The sequence below is a fragment of the Salmo salar genome, chromosome 20 (genome assembly GCF_965601325.2).
Source record: "Salmo salar chromosome 20, fSalSal1, whole genome shotgun sequence".
Classification (NCBI taxonomy): domain Eukaryota; kingdom Metazoa; phylum Chordata; class Actinopteri; order Salmoniformes; family Salmonidae; genus Salmo; species Salmo salar.
The window spans coordinates 30,221,424-30,235,415 of NC_138310.1; the positions used below are offsets into that span (position 1 = coordinate 30,221,424).

General features: G+C 41.2%; 1 protein-coding gene across 1 annotated transcript in view; it reads right to left on the reverse strand.

The window, feature by feature from the left end:
• Positions 1–5,974: 5,974 nt before the first annotated feature.
• LOC106580420 (single-stranded DNA-binding protein 2) overlaps positions 5,975–13,992 on the reverse strand; it is a 104,769-nt gene continuing 96,751 nt past the window's right edge. Inside the window, exons 10-17 of the mRNA XM_014161461.3 lie at positions 12,523–12,571; positions 12,335–12,370; positions 12,122–12,176; positions 11,229–11,299; positions 11,044–11,122; positions 10,864–10,892; positions 10,527–10,625; positions 5,975–8,953 (exon numbers count right to left, since the gene is read on the reverse strand). Coding sequence (XP_014016936.1) covers positions 8,924–8,953; positions 10,527–10,625; positions 10,864–10,892; positions 11,044–11,122; positions 11,229–11,299; positions 12,122–12,176; positions 12,335–12,370; positions 12,523–12,571 — 448 coding nt within the window. The 3' untranslated portion in view covers positions 5,975–8,923. The remainder of the gene's footprint in view (positions 8,954–10,526; positions 10,626–10,863; positions 10,893–11,043; positions 11,123–11,228; positions 11,300–12,121; positions 12,177–12,334; positions 12,371–12,522; positions 12,572–13,992) is intronic.

Here is a 13,992-nt window from a genome sequence, read left to right on the forward strand (position 1 = left end):
TGCAAATAGCCTGGGTAGCCATTTGATTAGGTGTTCAGGAGTCTTTTGGCTTCGGGGTAGAAGCTGTTTAGAAGCCTCTTGGACCTAGACTTGGCGCTCAGGTACCGCTTGCCGTACGGTAGCAGAGAGAACAGTCTTTGACTAGGGTGGCTGGAGTCTTTGACAATTTTTAGTGCCTTCCTCTGACACCTGTTTTCCTGTAGTCCACAATCATCTCCTTGGTCTTGATCACATTGAGGGAGAGATTGTTGTCCTGGCACCACACGGCCAGGTCTCTGACCTCCTCCCTATAGGCTGTCTCATCGTTGTCGTGATCAGGCCTACCACTGTTGTGTCATCAGCAAACGTAATGATGGTGTTGGAGTCGTGCCTGGTCATGCAGTCATGAGTGAACAGGGAGTACAGGAGGGGACTGAGCACGCACCCCTGAGGGGCCCCTGTGTTGAGGATCAGCGTGGCAGATTTGTTGTTACCTACCAATACCACCTGGGGGTGGCCCGTCAGGAAGTCCGGGATCCAGTTGCAGAGGGAGGTGTTTAGTCCCAGGGTCCTTAGCTTTTTGATGAGCTTTGAGGGCACTATGGTGTTGAACGCTGAGCTGTAGTCAATGAATAGCATTGTCAAATAGGTGTTTCTTTTGTCCATGTGGGAAAGGGCATTGTGGAGTGCAGTAGAGATCACATCATCTGTGGATCTGTTAGGGCGGTATGCAAATTGGACTGGGTCTAGGGTTTCTGGGATAATGGTGTTGATGTGAGCTATGACCAGCCTTTCAAAGCACTTCATGGCTACAGACGTGAGTACTACAGGTCAGTAGTCATTTAGGCATGTTACCTTAGTGTTCTTGGGCACAGGGACTATGGTGGTCTGCTTAAAACATGTTGGTATTAGACTCGGACAGGGAGAGGTTGAAAATGTCAGTGAAGACACTTGCAAGTTGGTCAGTGCATGCTCGCAGTACACGTCCTGGTAATCCGTTTGGCCCTGCGGCCTTGTGAATGTTGACCTGTTTAAAGGTCTTATTCAAATCGGCTGTGGAGAGCGTGGTCACACAGTCGTCCAGAACAGCTGGTGCTCTCATGCATGTTTGTGTTACTTGCCTCGAAGCGAGCATAGAAGTACTTTAGGTCGCCTGGTAGGCTCGTGTCACTAGGCAGCTCTCGTCTGTGCTTCCCTATGTAGTCTGTAATGGTTTGCAAGCCCTGCCACATCCGACGAACATCGGAGCCGGTGTAGTACGATTCAATCTTAGTCCGGTATTGACAGTGCCTGTTTGATGTTTCGTCAGAGGGCATAGCAGGATTTCTTATAAGCTTCCAGGTTAGAGTCCTGCTCCTTGAAAGCGGCAGCTCTAGCCTTTAGCTCAGTACAGATGTTGCCTGTAATCCATAGCTTCTGGTTGGGGTATGTACGTACGGTCACTGTGGGGATGACCTTATGGATATCATAAGGTGAATGCACCAATTTGTAAGTCGCTCTGGATAAGAGCGTATGCTTAATGACGTAAATGTAAATTGAGGAAGCCAATGACTGATGTGGTGTACTCCTCAATGCCATAGGAAGAATCCCGGAACATATTCCAGTCTGTGCTAGCAAAGCAGTCCTGTAGCTTAGCATCTGCTTCATCTGACCACTTTTTTTATTGACCGAGTCACTGGTGCATCCTGCTTAAATGTTTGCTTGTAAGCATGAATCAGGAGGGTAGAATTATGGTCAGATTTGACAAATGGAGGGCGATGGTGTATTGTGTGTGTGTTGTGTATTGTTAGATATTACTGCACTGTTGGAGCTAGGAACACAAGCACTTTGCTACATCCGCAATAACATCTGCTAAATACACTACCATTCAAAAGTTTGGGGGTCACTTAGAAATGTCCTTGTTTTACAAAGAAAAACACATTTTTTTGGTCCATTAAAATAACATCAAATTGATCAGAAATACAGTGAAGACATTGTTAATGTTGTAAATGACTATTTAGCTGGAAACGGCTTATTTTTTTTTATGGAATATCTACAGTTGAAGTCGGAAGTTTACATACACCTTAGCCAACTACATTTAAACTCAGTTTTTCACAATTCCTGACATTTAATCCTAGTAAAAATTCCCTGTCTTAGGTCGGTTAGGATCACCCCTTTATTTAAGAATGTGAAATGTCAGCATAATAGTAGAGAGAATTATTTATTTCAGCTTTTATTTCTTTCATCACATTCCCAGTGGGTCAGAAGTTTACATACACTCAATTAGTATTTGGTATCATTGCCTTTAAATTGTTTAACTTGGGTCAAACGTTTAGGATAGCCTTCCACAAGCTTCCCACAATAAGTTGGGTGAATTTTGGCCCATTTCTCCTGACAGAGCTGGTGTAACTGTGTCAGGTTTGTAGGCCTCCTTGCTCGCACACGCTTTTTAAGTTCTGCCCACAAATTTTCTATAGGATTGAGGTCAGGGCTTTGTGATGGCCACTCCAATACTTTGACTTTGTTGTCCTTAAGCCATTTTGCCACAACTTTGGAAGTATGCTTGCGGTCATTGTCCATTTGGAAGACCCATTTGCGACCAAGCTTTAACTTCCTGACTAATCCTTTCAGATGTTGCTTCAATATATCCACATAATTTTCTTGCCTCATGATGCCATCTATTTTGTGAAGTGCACCAGTCCCTCCTGCAGCAAAGGACCTCCACAACATGATGCTGCCACCCCCGTGCTTCACGGTTGGGATGGTGTTCTTCTGCTTGCAAGCATTCCCCTTTTTCCTCCAAACATAACAATGGTCATTATGGCTAAACAGTTCTATTTTTGTTTCATCAGACCAGAGGACTTTTCTCCAAAAAGTACGATCTTTGTCCCCACGTGCGCTGCAAACCATAGTCTGGCCTTCTTATGGCAGTTTTGGAGCAGTGGCGTCTTCCTTGCTGAGCAGCCTTTCAGGTTATGTCGATATAGGACTCGTTTTAATGAGGATATAGATACTTTTGTAGCTGTTTCCTCCAGCATCTTCACAAGGTCCTTTGCTGTTGTTCTGGGATTGATTTGCACTTTTCGCACCAAAGTAGGTTCATTTCTAGGAGACAGAACGCATCTCCTTCCTGAGCGGTATGACGGCTGCATGGTCCCATGGTGTTTATACTTGCGTACTATTGTTTGTACAGATGAACGTGGTACCTTCAGGCGTTTGGAAATTGCTCCCAAGGACAAACCAGACTTGTGGAGATCTACAATTATTTTTCTGAGGTCTTGGCTGATTTCTTTTGATTTTCCCATGATGTCAAGCAAAGAGGCACTGAGTTTGAAGGTAGGCCTTGAAATACATCCACAGGTACACCTCCAATTGACTCAAATGATGTCAATTAGCCTATCAGAAGCTTCTAATGCCATGACATCATTTTCTGGAATTTTCCAAGCTGTTTAAAGGCACAGTCAACTTAGTGTATGTAAACTTCTGGCCCACTGGAATTGTGATACAGTCAAATAATCTGTCTGTAAACAATTGTTGGAAAAATTACTTGTGTCATGCACAAAGTAATGTCCTAACCGACTTGCCAAAACTAAAGTTTGTTAACAAGAAATTTGTGGAGTGGTTGATAAACAAGTTTTAATGACTCCAACCTAAGTGTATGTAAACTTCTGTCTTCAACTGTACATAGGCGTACAGAGGCCCATTATCAGCAACCATCACTTCTGTGTTCCGATGGCACGTTGTGTTAGCTAATCCAAGTTTATCATTTTCAAAGGCTTATTGATCATTAGAAAACCCTTTTGAAATTATGTTAGCACAGCTGAAAACACTGGGAGACAAATTCACCTTTCAGCAAGACAATAACCTGAAACACAAGGCCAAATATACAATGGAGTTGTTTTCCAAGACGACATTGAATGTTCCTGAGTGGCCTAGTTACAGTTTTGACTTAAATTGTCTTGAAAATCTATGGCAAGACTTGAAAATGTTTGTCTAGCAATCTTCAACGACAAAGCTTGAAGAATTTTTAAAATAATAATGTGCAAGTATGGTACAATCTAGATGTGCATAGCTCTTAGAGACTTACCAAAGGTGATTCTAACATGTATTGACTCAGGGGTGTGAATACCTGTCATTTCATTTAAAATAGATTTGCAAACATTTCTAAAACATGTTTTCACTTTGTTATTATGCGGTATTGTGTGTAGATATTTAATACAGGCTGTAACGCAAAATGTGGAATAAGTCAAGGGCTATGAATATTTTCTAAAGGCACTGTACATGTTGGATTCACGTCTCCAACTAAACCAAAAATAAAAGTTAAAGAATATGATTAAGCCAGTGGCTCAGATGAAACTATCCAAGCATTAGATATCCTTTAAATTGTAATATTTGTCTGCATTGTCAACCAAACACAATTCAATAATACCTTTGTAATATAGTTAATAGCCTAAAGTTAAGGCTATTTTACAAACTAATGTAACAGTATTTATTCAATCTTAAAATGAGTAATACATCCATGGCCACATTTTACCGGTCTGTGCAGGTCTTCACAATTGCTATAATAATCTGCACAGAATCTTGAACAGCATTGATCACTTGCACTATGTACTTTTAATGTAATCTCAACTGCAATCCATGTCGTTTGGTTGTTTGATTAGATGAAGCATAGGGAAACACATTAAGTTGTTGTATAAATACAAAATATCTGACATTTACTGTACAAAAATATAAACGCAACATGCAACAATTTCAAAGATTTTACTGAGTTACAGTTCATATAAGGAAATCGAAATACATTCATTAGGCCCTAATCTATGGATTTCACATGACTGGTAATACAGATATGTGTAAGGACAAACGCTGGGAGATGAGATGCAAGTACAGGGTGTGAACATTTAATAAACAACGGACATGAAACAGAACATGGACAGCGTCTGGACAGTGGAAACAAAACGACAATGCTGACATTGGGATCAAACTGAGGAACAGACAGATATAGAGGGGGCAATCAACAAAGTGAAGGAGTCCAGGTGAGTCCAATGAAGCGCTGATGTGCGTAATGATAGTGACAGGTGTGCATAATGATGGGCCGCCTGGCGCCCGAGAGGGGGAGCGGGAGAAGGCGTGAAAGATATGAATCTGTTGGTCACAGAAACTGTACCTTAAAAAAAAGTTAAGGGCGTGGATCAGAAAACCAGTCAGTATCTCGTGTGACCACCATTTGCAGAACGACATCTCCATCGCATAGAGTTGATCAGGCTGTTGATTGTGGCCTGTGGAATGTTGTTCCACTCCTCTTCAATGGCTATGCAAAGTTGGATATTGGCGGGAACTGGAACACGCTGTTGTACACGTCGATCCAGAGCATCCCAAACATGCTCAATCTGTGACGTTTGGTGAGCATGCAAGTCATGGAAAAACTGGGACATTTTCAGCTTCCAGGAATTGTGTACAGATCCTTGCGGCCGTGCATTATCATGCAGAAACATGAGGTGATGGCGGCGGATGAATGGCATGACAATGGGCCTCAGGATCTTGTCACGGTATCTCTGTGCATTCAAATTGCCATCGATAAAATGCAATTGTGTTTGTTGTCCGTAGCTTATGCCTGCCCATACCATAACCCCGCCACCATGGGGCACTCTGTTCACAACTCAAATCGCTCACCCACACAAAGCCATACACGTGGTCTGCGGTTGTGAGGCTCGTTGGACATACTGCTAAATTCTCTAAAACAACGTTGGAGGAGGCTTGTGGTAGAGATATTAACATTCAATTCTCTGGCAACAGCTCTGGTGGACACTCCTGCAGTCAGCACTTGAAACATCTGTGGCATTGTTGTGTGACAAAACTGCACATTTTAGTGGCCTATTATTGTCCCCAGGACAAGGTGCACCTGTGTAATGATCATGCTGTTTAATCAGCTTCTTGATATGCCACACCCGTCAGGTGGACGGATTATCTTGGCAAAGGAGAAATGTTAACAGCAATGTAAATAAATTTGTGCACAAAATTTGAAAGAAATAATCATTTTGATCTTTTATTTCAGCTCATGAAAAATGGGACCAAAACTTTACATGTTGCATTTATATTTTTGTTCAGTGTAGTATTCCCATTTCAACTTTGTTGTGCTTTTAAATGCTTGAAAGCGCAGTAATAACACATTTAGATGACAACTAAACCACAAATCTGACATTGTTTTTCCATTGAAATTTGGTTGTGTTTTAGAGGATTAAGATCATAGTGATAGCACATTGGGAATTCAAAAAACTGTCTTTTTGAGTGGGTGATTAAAGGTTAATCTCATTGATCAATGTCAACCAAATATTACCCAAATTTCCACATTGAAATTATGTGGTGTGCCCAGTGGGCATAGCCTACACAAACACATACAGTACACATACAGACAAGGAATCAACATTTTGAATGAGAGAAGATCAGCTTTATACCAGCATATTCAAAACCCATGTAGTACTTCTATTTCTATGTATTTACAAAACATAAGATTTTAAAAAAGAAGAAAGAAAATGAACACATCACAAATGGAAACAAACAACCAAAATCTGGAATAAAAAATGTGTAACGTTCAAATTTACAAATGCATCTTTCAGTATTTACATTTGTGACTTTGAACTGACATGAAAACAAAAGGCTCTGTACTGGTGTCCTCTAGTTCATCATCACCCTCTCTCTTTCTCTCTTTCTGTCCATTTGTAAGATAATATACATAAAACAGAGGAGATAGATTTGTGAGCTTTACAGGTATACATATGGGAGGGAGTAGTAAAATCCACCTCTAAATAATAATCTAACATGGACTAAGGATTAGGTTTAAAACAATACGAAATACACCTACTGTATTTCACCTCCACACAAACTCTCCAAAATACATTAAGATCACAGTTTGTCCGGATGACAATAATAAATTAGGAGAATGATTTAACTCCGTGTTTTTTAAAGGCCCAGTGCAGTGAAACTAGATTTTTATTTTTGACCATTTAAATTGTTAAATATTGAAGTAAGATACTTAATTGTTTCCCAGAAATGATTTGATATTGAGATAAAAACGACTGCATTGGACCTTTAAGAATACCTTCACACAAACCCTCTACAACCATTGTCAACCATTGCTGCAGTTTTTGTCTTCCTTTTTTCATTCAATCAAAATATTTGTTGATATTTGTAAAGCGCTTTTCATTATACAGAATAATCTCAAAGTGCACAAAATTAAAAATTAAAAAATTGACAACTAGACAGGGCAACTGACATAATTAACCCAGATAACGCTACAAGGGACAAGGACACCAAGGAACACAGCTATCAACAGAAAGCCTTCCTACAGAGAAAGGTCTTTAGGCCCGTTTTAAAGGAGCCCAGAGTCTGTGGTGCCTTCAGGTGGTCATGGAGAGCATTCCAGAGGCTCGGGGCGGTCGAGCTGAAAGCCTGATCCCCATGGAGCGGAGCTTGGTCCTGGGGGCGTGGAGGAGCAGGCTATCGCTTGACCTGCGGGTGGGGTTATGGAGGGAGAGCAGTTATTTGAGATAAGCAGGAGGGTTTTGAATTCAAACCGGAATGAGATGGGGAGCCAGTGCAGAGATGCCAGGATGGGGATGATGGGATGGTGTTTCCGCACTCATCAGGATCATGGCAGCGTTGTTCTGGGTATATTGGAGCTTCGGGAGACTCCTGCCAGGGATCCCTACGAAGTGTGTTGCAGTAGTCAAGCCTTGAGGAGATAAAGGCATGGATTACCTTCTCTGCGTTAGTCTGAGTGAGGGTGGGACGGAGTTTGGCAATGTTCTTAAGGTGATAGAATGACGCTTGGCTTTACAAAGTTGTTTGATCTGGCTGTCAAAGGTCTGGGAGGAATCAAGCCTTACACCCAGATTAGAAATTAAGGGGGAAGAGAGGGATGTTCTGTCCTGCAAGGTCAGGTGTGTTTGTGGTGAGTGCTGGACCTGGTGGGGGGTGCCAACAAGTACAGCCTCGGTTTTGCTGCTGTTCACTTGAAGGAAGTTTTGCTTTATCCATGTCCTTATCTCCTCAAGGCAGGTGTTTAAAAACAAAATCTACAGTTTTGCATTAATTGAATAATCATAACAGACTGCATCATTTTGAAAAGGCAGAAAACCAACCACTTGAATTCTCCCTGTTCTCTCCATGTCAGATGTGTAATCGTTAGATTGGTGAGTCTCTGTTTTGTAGGTGTTGATGTTCCTGGTCAAGACATACAAGAATGATATCTGCATTTATGTCTCATATCTAATTCACAATTGTCTCTCTCTCTGTGCAGTCAACATAGCACATCAAATCCAAGTGTATGGAGCTGAAAATAACAATAAGAGCTCTTGGTGAATGTTCACTGTGGGACCAAGATCTCAAATCACTGAAGCTGTCGCCCAGTTCCAGTCCCACAGGCTTTATCCCAGGTTGTTGTGTATCCAATGAGAATGAAGCTGACATCTCAATATAATTAATCCAAATCATAGACTGTGGTTTCCATCATGTCCATCAAATCTCAAGACATAACAACTGCAGGTGGGGAGACAGGCCAGAAAGCTATCCTCTTGAATTTCTTTACACTTGAGGGTTTTCAGTTTCTTTTCCACAAGATGGTGGAGCATGGTACATATTTCTGTGTTAACAGACTTAGCACAACTGAGAGTGTGCAGTGACATACATTTATAAATATTCAGAGATGTTTTATTTCAGTTCCTTTATACAGTCTCTGATGGTAGGTGTTGATGAACAAAGCAGGTCACAAATGTAAAATGGGGAGGAAACAGAAAAGAAGAAGAGGCCAAACACAGATAGAGAGAGGCCAAGGGGAGAACGAGGCCTGGGTCCACTGTCCTGGTAGAGATATCACAGAGAGGAAGAGCCACTGAGCTTAGATGACATCACATCCTGTCTCTGTGTGTTCCACCAATCCACACCACTAACTGACCAGCTGGCGGAGCCTTCACACACTCATAGTCATGTTTGGAGAATACTGCAGAGAGAAACAGAGAGAGAGACACAGAGGGGTTTATGGAAATATTATCAATACATAATAGTTTTGTGGGTTCTTATGTTTGTCATATTTCACACATGTGAAATGTAATATGCATTTTTGAATTGGAAATGTTTTTTTTTGCATATCCCAACTCTCCCTGAGTGCCCCTGAACAAGGCAGTTAACCCACTGTTCCTAGGCTGTCATTGTAAATGAGAATTTGTTCTTAAACTGACTTGCCTAGTTAAATAAAGGTGAAATAAAAAACATTTTAAAAAATGTAGGGTTAAGTGTCTTGCTCAAGGGCACATTTCTCACTTTATTGGCGCTGGGATTTGAACAAACAACCTTTCGGTTAATGGTCTAACCGCCGCCAAACGCACATCAATACCCCTATGAAGCCAAATGCACATAATGTATCGACTTCACTTCCACGGTTTGTAAAGTTCAGACAACTGCTTGATGATTGCCCATTGGACCAGGTGTGAATGCTCTCGGGGCCTAACCTACCCAACCATTTTAAATAAAATGGGAGATCCTGTTGATCGCCCATATGCAGGTAGTTAAATATGCTCAGCTGAGAGTCAGTGAGAGGGTTGTGCCTGCATGAGTAGTGTGTATGATCTTTTACATATTAGTGTAGGTTAACAGCAAGGATAAACCGATATCACAAGATGCCTTGCTCATATCGATATCAAAGGATAACGATATCATACCGAATGATTGATATTGGTGCCCGCCACCAGTGAGAACAAATAGAGCACACACACACTGAAATGCCCCTACACATACCTGAGGTGGTTGGTATGTATTGGAGAATTTCAGTGTTTAGGCTGTTATTATTATCTATTATCAACACTATACACTAACAATATATCATTAGTAGTGATGGGTTCTGACTGAAAATATGAAATATCCTTATTCATGTCACTGAGGGAGAGAGAGGAATGTAGAACGTTTACATTCTGTCAGAATGTTATTGTTAGACATCGGGGATCCTATGAGGAGGAGTGAAGAGATGAAGTGAGGAAGAACAGATATCACTAAAGTTCTGCCTAGCAATAAAGATGTCATGTTTAGAGGGAAGGAGGATACTTCTTAGGGAGTTTTTCCTAGCCACCGTGCTTCTACACCTGCATTGCTTGCCGTTTGGGGTTTTAGGCTGGGTTTCTGTACAGCACTTTGAGATATCAGCTGATGTAAGAAGGGCTTTATAAATAAATTTGATCACCCAAATTGGGGTCTATATACTTGTGCTAGTGGAAACATGTCTTTGTCCGTTCAGCTGTCCGACCCTTTGGGTGAATAAACTTGGTTGGAGCTTTTATTGTTGTCCGTCAGTTTTTACCCTGTTATTTAGAACCTAACAGTAGGCTTTAGTGAAAGTTGGTAAAAGATTTGAATCTTTAGGCCTACTGCTAGAAAATGTACGAATAGTCCTAATTTAATGTGTCTATGGCACTTTGAATAACCTCACAGTTAATCAGTCAGTTATACTGTACAAAACAGTCTTCTACGTACAGATATTCTACCAATAACATGTGTCAGTGAGGTTGTGGGTATGAACTCACGCTCTCGTTCTGAAAGGGGTTGAGGAAGTTGCCACCCATCTCTCCATCCTCTCTGGGGGTCCCCGGCTGGTTACTCAGACTCAGGTTACCAGGTGAGTTCTAATCAGGACCAACCATAAAACACAGAAATATCATCTATCAAATATCTATACATACCATACTATACTATACAGAGCAGATGAACCATTAACGGTAGTACCAATATTTCAACCACATACAAATACAGGCTAATCACTACAACGTGTTGTGAAACACTTAATTCTGTCTGAGAATTGATTAACAGATATGAGCGACGCTGGTGACTGATGGTTTGGGTTGGGTTGGAGTCTTCTCTTACCTTGGGGAGGCTGTCCATGTCTCCAGACCCTGGGTGTTTGATAGAGAGAAGGTGACATTTTTTTGAAGGACATTACTACTATACAGTCCAGGAAACATACATTTGCTCTTCACAAGACTAGTGCAGTGAGTTAAGAACAAGCTCAAAGCGTACGTGCGTGTGTATGTTTGTAAGTGTTACCTAGCGACCCGTTCATGTGATGTGGCTCCATTCCTGCCATCCCTCCCATTGGACCGTCTGCACCTGGACCCATTGGGAACTGAGGAACAAACATAAGCACACAGTTATACACAGTTCAATACACACACAGAAACATGCATGCATGCCACACACACACACAGATAATAATGAATGAGTTGTCTTACATTTGGTCTGTTTCCACCAGGAGGGACTGTGTTGATCAGGGTGTACATGTTGTCACCAGAGTTAGTTGAGTCTGACAGGAAACAATGGGAAACAGACCCATTGGTGCAATAATAACCGCTCAAAAAACATAAGAACCAATACATACAGTTTACTACACAAACACACATTAGTCAACTTCAGGATAAGTAATCACTAGAAAAGCTACTTTATTGAGGAAAAATGTACTTACTATGACTGTGATATGTGGTTGTCCCACCTTAAGATTAATGCACTAACTTTAAGTAGCTCTGGATAAGAGCATCTGCTAAATGACTCAAATGTAGAAACTTAAACATACTACTGGCCAAATTGGCAACTGACTTCGGGTAAAGCATTACACCATTTTTTTTTTACATTTTAGTCATTTAGCAGACGCTCTTATCCAGAGCGACTTACAGTAGTGAATGCATACATTTCATTTTTTTTTTTTATTCCATACTGGTCCCCCGTGGGAATCGAACCCACAACCCTGGCGTTGCAAACACCATGCTCTACCAACTGAGCCACACGGGACCGGGACACCACACCTTAGGCCAGATATAAATAGCTAAATAGTTTCAGACCAAATGGCTTAAGTCCGTTTGTAACATTGTGAATGTATCCCTGTCCTTGTAACCCCACACACACATCCACTGTGCCCCACTCAGGTCTAGGCCTAGGGACGTCAGGTACCATAAGCCTACGCATGGCAAAGATTCAATTACAAGAAGATCCAATGATGCCTTAGGTTAGTAAATATGACTTAGTTCTGTCTAAATCGTAGATATCAACAGGACATCAATTTCGTTCCCCTTACACTGTCCTCCCGGTCAGCAACTCACAAGACTCAAACACCCACACCCACACACACTACCTGCTGGGCTGGGCATTATTGGAGTACCAGGTGGCCCTCCTCCTCCTGGCGGACCCTAAAATGAGAGTTGATAATGGGGAGAAGAATGCCTCTGATACATCAAAGCTACAACACACCAACAATTCAATGCTCTTAATAGCTATAAACACAATACTCCCTATACTGCCCTGTAACTAACAGGCAAATACACACAACCAACTTCTAGTCACATACCACATAACTCCCTGGAGACGCAGAGGAGTATGGGATCTATAGACAGAGAGGAGGTTGGAGGGAGAGAGAGAAGAAAATGTATCTTTATTTAAACCCTCTCTGCGATAAATGTATGACCATTTATTGTAATTGTGGTTTATTTAAGTATCTGTCTTGGTGGTTGTGTTATAGTGTTTTTCTGTACTCACCGAGTTGGCGTTTGGAGGATTTGGCCAAGGTCTACCCGCACCAGGGCCCCTAGAATACACACCCACACACACAAATACTTTCGTTTTTGAACACGTCATAAGCCATGGCAAAAATGTTTAGAATGACAAGAAAATAGCTGTTAAACTGCCACATTTTCTCTCATCCTCATGGCAAAATGTGTAGAATAGCAGGATATCAGCTATAAAACTGCATATTTCTCCCTCCTCCCCATGGCAATATAGTGCCTTCAGAAAGTATTCCCACACTTCGACTTTTTCCACATTTTGTTGAGTTACTGCCTGAATTTAAAATATCTTAAATTGAGATTTTGCATCACTGGCCTACACACAATACCCCATAATGTCAAAGTGGAATTATGTTTTTTGAAAAATGAAAAGCTGAAATGTCTTGAGCCAGTAAGTAGTCAACACCTTTGTTATGGTAAGTCTAAATAAGTTCAGGAGTAAACGTGCTTAACAAGTCACATAATAAGTTGCATGGACCCACTCTGTGTGAAATAATAGTGTTTGACAATTGTTTTAATGACTACCTCATATCTGTACCCCGCACATACAATTATCTGTAAGGTTCCTCACTCAAGCAGTGAATTTCAAACACAGATTCAACCACAAAGACCAGGGAGGTTTTCCAATGCCTCGCAAAGAAGGGCACCTATTGGTAGATGTGTAAAAAAAAAAGCAGCAGACATTGAATATCCCCTTGAGCATGGTGAAGTTAATAATTACACTTTGGATGGTGTATCAATACACCCAGTCACTACAAAAATACAGTCGTCTTTCCTAACTCAGTTGCCGGAGAGGAAGGAAACTGCTCAGGGATTTCACCATGACGAAATTGGTGACTTTAAAACAGGTAAAGTGTTTAATGGCCGTGATCGGAGAAAACTGAGGGTGAATCAACAACATTATAGTTACTCCACAATACTAACCTAAATGACAGAGTGAAAAGAAGGAAGCCTGTACAGAATACAAATATTCCAAAACATGCATCCTGTTTGCAATAACGCACTAAAGTAAAACTCGCCAGAAAATTGCAGAAGAAATTAGCTTTATGTCCTGAATACAAAGCCTTATGTTTGGGGCAAATCCAACACATCACTGAGTACCATTTCATATTTTCAAACATGGTGGTGGATGCATCATGTTATGGGTATGCTCGTCATCGACTAGGGAGCTTTTCAGGATAAAAATAAATTAAATAGAGCTAAGTACAGGAAAAATCCTAAATGAAAACCTGGTTCAGTCTGCTTTCTAACAGACACTAGGAGGCAAATTAACCTTTCAGCAGGACAATAACCTAAAACACAAGGCCAAATAAAGTGAGTGTACAAAACATTAAGAACTCTTTCCATGACATAGACTGACCAGGTGAATCCAGATGAAAGCTATGATCCCTTATCGATGTCACTTGTTAAATCCACTTTAATCAGTGTAGATGAAGAAACAGGT